The sequence below is a fragment of the Ylistrum balloti genome, unplaced genomic scaffold (assembly GCF_031769215.1).
Source record: "Ylistrum balloti isolate Yb309-2 unplaced genomic scaffold, AGI_CSIRO_Ybal_v1 Utg369668, whole genome shotgun sequence".
Taxonomy (NCBI): Eukaryota; Metazoa; Mollusca; class Bivalvia; order Pectinida; family Pectinidae; genus Ylistrum; species Ylistrum balloti.
Genome location: NW_026781915.1, coordinates 1439790 through 1447367, shown reverse-complemented (window position 1 = coordinate 1447367; position 7578 = coordinate 1439790). Strand labels below are relative to the sequence as shown.

The 7578-nt window shown below is 35.5% G+C and overlaps 1 protein-coding gene across 1 annotated transcript in view; it reads left to right on the top strand.

Moving 5' to 3' along the window:
• The first annotated feature begins 4027 nt into the window (after positions 1-4027).
• The window catches only part of LOC132561253 (palmitoyltransferase ZDHHC21-like), a 28537-nt gene continuing 24986 nt past the window's right edge, over positions 4028-7578 (top strand). The window contains exons 1-4 of the mRNA XM_060225984.1: positions 4028-4307; positions 4564-4662; positions 4906-5017; positions 7246-7384. Of these exons, the coding sequence (XP_060081967.1) occupies positions 4028-4307; positions 4564-4662; positions 4906-5017; positions 7246-7384 (630 nt within the window). The remainder of the gene's footprint in view (positions 4308-4563; positions 4663-4905; positions 5018-7245; positions 7385-7578) is intronic.

Here is a 7578-nt window from a genome sequence, read left to right as displayed (position 1 = left end):
TATTGTTTCCTAGTTGTTTGTCACCTATAGGTCTACACTGGACATATTGATCTGTAATAGAGGTCATTATTTATTTCAGTACTTCTGCTAGGATTTGAACTCAGACCTCATACTTTCTATTCTGATGCTCAACCAATCAAAATTAAGATAAATTTCCTGTAGCTGAGCAAGATTTTGCAGCTAATATTTACCATGGTTACAGAAATTACCATTAACTGTCAGTGACAGATTTAAAAGTAAATAGCATTTTAACCTAGTTCCATTGAGAGGCATGGTATAGCTGACACTTGAGTATTAGCTGCAGTACTATAAGTACCATTATATTTGGCTGCTTTTGCCTAATTCGGTTGAAACGGTACAGGTGGTCTGGAATTATTCCATTATAGACAGATGCATATCTAAAGCTCAAAACACACAGTTTCGAACCTGTCAAGCAATAAAATAAAATTAAGATACCATTCATTACTTCATAGCGTAATGCTTCCTGAAATATGTGAGAACACTGACCCAGCTTTTTCATGCTGAAATTCTAAAAACTAATGATATTCAGCAACATTGTTTTAGACAAGTACGGCTGAACCCCTCAATCTGCATGTGCCAAATATTCTGCAGTCCAGCCTTGGTTCTGATCTGTACCTGGCACTTTGTCCACGATATGCATTGTATGATCTTTTCCCTTTTCTCTTCTCTCTATTATATCCATTTTCTGGAAACCTTTGGTATGTATAGTAACAAGGTACCTGCTAAATATACCATAATACCATTCCGTCATCTTTCCTACCCTCCAACCACATCAACCCCTTTAAAATTAATTTTAGGTAAATAGAACAATCTTGATACTTCAACCAATTGTAAGCCTCTGTTGTGTTGTCATAGCAACTGATCAAGAAATATTAATATTTATTATGTATAAGCAATTCACTAGTTCAACCAATGACACAAAGTTGGAATAAATTCCAGAGAAGAGCTCAATTATGAGTTGTAGTAGTTTTCTTGAATACCCATGTATAGTGACTGTTTACTATAGCGGCCCTGAAAGATTTCAGATAAGAGTTGTGGTTTGCACAAGATCTGCTCTGCATTTCTTAAAAATCTATGCATTCAGAAACAAAAGTGTTGATGATCAAATGACTACATTTATGGGCAAATACCGATTATTTTTGGCCATCCTAATGCAGTTCATATAGGGCCCTAATAAAAGAAACTAATATAATATTATACAATTAAAATTAGAAAATGAAATAAAAATAAATAAAATTATCCATCCATTATACCCAAGGAAATAGTTTTAACGAAATCTTAGTTACAAATTAGAAAATGAACAATTAAGGGTCTTAGGGAAATGTACAAAGTGAATTTGATAATGATGACAGTTTGGGGAAATCCCTTTTATAATTCTTAAGCAATGTAGATAACAAATGCTGACTGTCCGTAAAATTGAAGACCAAGATCTGCCCTTATTCTGACATTTTATTTTCCCGTTTGAGCCTCAGAAATGAATATGCATGTATCTACAACATTAACGGGACCAATGTGAACCTATATTTGAAATTTAAGAAAGATTCACCGAAAGTATCTCACAAAATAACAATGAAAAAATATGTATAAATTTGATTTCCTTGTCAGTTCCAAAACTAGAAATGCACATAGACACATATTTACAAACTGACGTTCCTAAACATCTGAAGATCATGTTTGAAAGTGCTAAATGCTTAACGCTTGTGTTTGTAATTTTTTCTTTATCTAAATCTGTGAGACAGTGAGAAAAACTTGCATCTTTTGATACATTTTTTTTTTCAAATTTCTTCTCCAAATTTGCTCCAGTCATTTATACAAACTAGCAAAGGCATAGTGTACATTTTCAATAGATAGGATTGTGTAACCTCTTCTCGATCTGTTAAGAGTGAATGACATGCAAGTGGATATTGCTACCTTTGAATTTTTTTGTAAATAAGATAAATTTCATGACTTATAAGTCCATGAACCTAAATTTTGGTCCAATTGCACACCAATCAACTCTGTTTTTGTAGTAATCTTAAAGGCATCGACTAGTAAAATGGAATTAACATCGGATTTCCAATGTGTTTCACACCATATAACATTTATATAAATGTTATGAATATTTTTACATCAATCTATCAAAACTAAATGTGTTTCAGATAAAAAAAAATACATAGATGTACAACAATATATAAAATGTGAAATATTCGGAATAAGTAAGATTTGTTTCCAAATTTGTAATTGTTCATCTCGGTGTCGTGGAAACGCTTAGGAATTCAGAGTCCACCTGTAACAAGACTTCATCTGACCAAGACATTTCTGTGATGGCATTAAACTTGTTTGTTTCCTTGGAAAACAGGTAGGTCTGTGCATGTTTTCGAGTTAATTCACTCATACAATCTTAATATCCACCTGAAGATTGGAGACTTAAGTTTTGGACTCAATATACAGGATATAGTACATGCAACGTTATTTACGAATTTCACATGGCCCTGAAATTTCTAAACGCGTTGCTCACTCCGGCCACGCTACGTGGTTCAATACTCCGGATTACTTAATCCTCGATCTCTATAAGCATGTATGCTTCTTGACCTCGATTTCGACTTGTGCTTCAAGATCCTGTTATTTTAGGACTGGACCCCTACTTTTCCTGTTAGACTCAAATTTTGAGACCATATTGGAACTATATTTTTTATTATTGGGACTCCCTTAAAGTTTGGATTTGTTTTCTTGACAGGCCTTTCAAACTCCTACCAAAACAATGTAAATAATTCCTTAGAAGCCAATGTATAACGAAGCATAAATACACTAATTGGTAGAGAAGTTTCACATTCCGATTTAATGCTTTTCAGTCAAGGTATATTACACTAAAACTGCAAACTTCAGCAAAGTGATTTAAAGAATTTCCTTCTGTCAAGGTAATATATTTTGTAGGAGGAGAGTTCAGGCCTCCTTACTTGACTTGGCCGATGGCAATTTCCCAATAGAAAAGATAAGGTGTTTGACTGGAGTGTGATTGCTAGATCACTAGTGTGAACATTAATAGTGACCACAGGAAAAAGATTACCTTCAGCATGCATGAGTGCATATTTCAATGAAACCTCATTCATTATCTGCAACTAGACCTCGGAATTTGAGAGCCATAACTAGACTTCACACTAATGTGAAGATGGTGACTAACATTCATTCTACAGGCAAACAGGAAAGCCTAAAGTCTGAAGTAACATAATTTTCATGCAAGGATGAGGACAAAACTAGGGAACACTTCCAGTAGTGATGCAGGAAACTAGAGCATTGTAGAGCAGCAATCAACTGAAAAATAGGGCAAAGAACAAAATTATATTTTTGAGTAGTGTATGTCGTGCTTGGAATGATACGGCTTAGAAAAAGAAAATGAATATCTCCTTTAGAATTTGATAAGATATACAGTGTTATCAGTTGGAAATAAAATGTGTGAATTAAGATAAAAAAAGAAAGATAAAAAAGTTCTTTACAAAATATTGAAACTGAAAAGCCAAAACAAAAAAAAGACAAAACCATAATATGAAAGCAAGCATAACCTGATCAAGAAGATGCACATTTATATGGACATGGAGGTGCAATTACGACACAACCTAACATCCTCAGCTAGCAGTGCTTTATTTACTTTTAACTGTAAACATGCTGATTGGTTTCACCTAGGGGAGGGCTTCATCAGGGCTATTACGAAATGTTCATAGGTCCCTAAATTAATCTCTTGTAGATGCAGACAATAGTAGTTATATCAAAGGGGAATAACCCTAGACTAGGACAATTGTAGATTTACATTGGTAGATACATCATAGATGGATTGACTGGATTATATTAATGATTAAAAGTTATATTGGATGAGAATTAATAGTATAATTGTTCATTAATGTACTTTGTCATTTCAGATCATGATGTATTCAACTGGAGTCTGATATTGTAATTCAACCCTGATAACATTCAGCACATCACATCTCGACAATCTCAGGAGATATATTTGTCACCAATCTGATAATAAAATATGCAGAAGGAAGAGGACACAGCTATCCTTATTGGAACTCCAATGGCACTGAAAGGAATGGAGTTACCTAAACCAACACCTCCTGCTAGTGATTATTCCAGCAATATCCTGATCAGACGTTTACCATTACTAGGTCGCATTCATTTTGTGAATGATACAATGGGTATTCTGACTTTAGCTTTCACAACTTTCTACTGGATTTATGGCACATGTGTGGGGTTGTTTATCATACTGTTGCCACGATATCAGGATGGTCAAGTGTCTGTGATCTTTATTATTGGTAAGGCACGATTCTCATTCATTTAGAGATAAAATATCAGTAATTGTATAAACTTTACAACATCCCTTGATATAGTAATGGACAGACATAATCTGATATAAGGATGATATAATGTTGTGATGTTGATCAAGCTGACACATAATTTTTAATATATCATTTTTACTTTCTGATTTAATTTTTGTTCATTAAGTCAACACATTAACATATACAGTTTTTCCCTATGATTTATACTGTTTTACTATATTGTAATTCACAGGTTATTCCTTCATTGCTTTTTCCTGTATTGTTGCATTGTTTCGATCTGCGACCACTAATCCCGGTAGAATACCCCTCTTAGAGGACCTTTCAGGCATAAGTAAGTAATCATGAATTCTTCCGTCTGGTATCATTGGATACATGTACTTATTTACCATAAAAGTTTCCTTCATGTTTATCTGTTTTATACTCTTGTTTTGTTTGTTGTAATTATGTTTGGAATGTCTATTTCAACAATTGAAATTTTGGTCAAGGTATACAGAGAAATATTATTAAAGCTTAAATGAATTTTATTATGCAAATACAATATTCAGTAAAGTTCGATATGTTTTGTCTTTCACAGACACCGATACTTGGAATTTTTGTTCTAAGTGTCAGAGAAAGCGTCCCCATCGAGCACACCATTGTCGGCGCTGCCAACAGTGTGTAGTGAGAATGGATCACCATTGCCCTTGGTAAGTAGGTTTTGTGACTGTAGTGGGACTGTCTACCTTATGTAGGTGTGTTTTAGGCCTGTGTTGGGAATGAGGCAGACTACCATGTCATAATCTACATTTTTGAATGACTGGACTTCCTCATGTAGGTGTGTTGTAGGATAGTACAAATGTCTATTTTTGTTGGTGGAGGGCGTAGTCTGAATTCTTCTGATGTTCTATTAATTCTTTTGTATCAAGCTGGGGTCTGTGAATGTCAGAACTCTGTCTCAATGTAAAGTGAGGGAGATAAGCAACTCACACATGGGTCAGCATTCAAACAATAATGGTGGGAAAGAAATCATCATATTGCACATGCATCTGAAATTCAATAAAGCATAGGGCAAACTAAACAGGGAAAAAAATTGTTGATAAATAAGCATGTAAACAAATGAAAATATGAAAGTAAGAGAAAAAGACTAATGTACAGCATGGTTCAGGTAAACATCCAGGGATAACAGTTCTGTTACTGTTAGGTAAACATCCAAGGATTACAGTTCTGTTACTGTTAGGTAAACATCCAGGGATTACAGTTCTGTTACTGTGAGGTAAACATCCAGGGATTACAGTTCTGTTACTGTGAGGTAAACATCCAGGGATTACAGTTCTGTTACTGTGAGGTAAACATCCAGGGATTATAGTTCTGTTACTGTGAGGTAAACATCCAGGGATTACAGTTCTGTTACTGTGAGGTAAACATCCAGGGATTACAGTTCTGTTACTGTGAGGTAAACATCCAGGGATTACAGTTCTGTTACTGTGAGGTAAACATCCAGGGATTACAGTTCTGTTACTGTGAGGTAAACATCCAGGGATTACAGTTCTGTTACTGTGAGGTAAACATCCAGGGATTACAGTTCTGTTACTGTGAGGTAAACATCCAGGGATTACAGTTCTGTTACTGTGAGGTAAACATCCAGGGATTACAGTTCTGTTACTGTGAGGTAAACATCCAGGGGTTACAGTTCTGTTACTGTGAGGTAAACATCCAGGGGTTACAGTTCTGTTACTGTGAGGTAAACATCCAGGGGTTACAGTTCTGTTACTGTGAGGTAAACATCCAGGGATTACAGTTCTGTTACTGTGAGGTAAACATCCAGGGATTACAGTTCTGTTACTGTGAGGTAAACATCCAGGGATTACAGTTCTGTTACTGTGAGGTAAAAGGTAAACATCCAGGGATAACAGTTCTGTTACTGTGAGGTAAACATCCAGGGATTACAGTTCTGTTACTGTTAGGTAAACATCCAGGGATTACAGTTCTGTTACTGTGAGGTATACATCCAGGGATTACAGTTCTGTTACTGTGAGGTAAACATCCAGGGATTACAGTTCTGTTACTGTTAGGTAAACATCCAGGGATTACAGTTCTATTACTGTTAGGTAAACATCCAAGGATTACAGTTCTGTTACTGTGAGGTAAACATCCAGGGGTTACAGTTCTGTTACTGTGAGGTAAACATCCAGGGGTTACAGTTCTGTTACTGTGAAGTAAACATCCAGGGATTACAGTTCTGTTACTGTGAGGTAAACATCCAGGGATTACAGTTCTGTTACTGTGAGGTATACATCCAGGGATTACAGTTCTGTTACTGTGAGGTAAACATCCAGGGATTACAGTTCTGTTACTGTGAGGTAAACATCCAGGGATTACAGTTCTGTTACTGTGAGGTAAACATCCAAGGATTACAGTTCTGTTACTGTGAGGTATACATTTAGTGGTTAAAGTTCTGTTACTGTGAGGTAAACATCCAGGGATTACAGTTCTGTTACTGTGAGGTAAACATCCAGGGATTACAGTTCTGTTACTGTGAGGTAAACATCCAGGGATTACAGTTCTGTTACTGTGAGGTAAACATCCAGGGATTACAGTTCTGTTACTGTGAGGTTAACATCCAGGGATTACAGTTCTGTTACTGTGAGGTAAACATCCAGGGACTGTTGTCATCTTCTGTTATGTAAACATATAGGGGTTGCTGTGTTTAAATGTACAATACAAACCTGTATATGATTACTACTTTCTGGTCTCCTTGTTTTAGTTGATAGATTCCCCTTGATTCAACAAAGTATCTATCACTCATAATTTACATTATATTAAATGATGATTTTAATAATTGTACATTTGAAGATATATCTTACAACATATTTTGGTTCTAAATTAAATTCTATGTCTGTGTGATTTTATATCCATGATTTTATTTTCTCTCTAGGATCAATAACTGTGTGGGTGAGGAGAACCACTTCCTGTTTCTACAGCTGCTGTTTTATGCCTTGTTACTGAGTTGCAGTGCCTTTGTTCTGTGCCAGCTCCATTTCTGGTACTTTCCTCCTTGTCTAACCTGTGATAAGGTAAGTTTCAGGTAATTCACCTCTTAACAAGCATATTTGATATTTTTTTTATTAAGATGGAATTTGAAAATGGTAGCTATTACTCAGATCTGGGTGTAATTTCTCCAGATCCCTCGCCTGGTTATGAGTAATGCAACAGGAATTGGGGGACTCTAAATTTGCGTTCATTTTGCATTGTGTCTGTGCATCTTTTC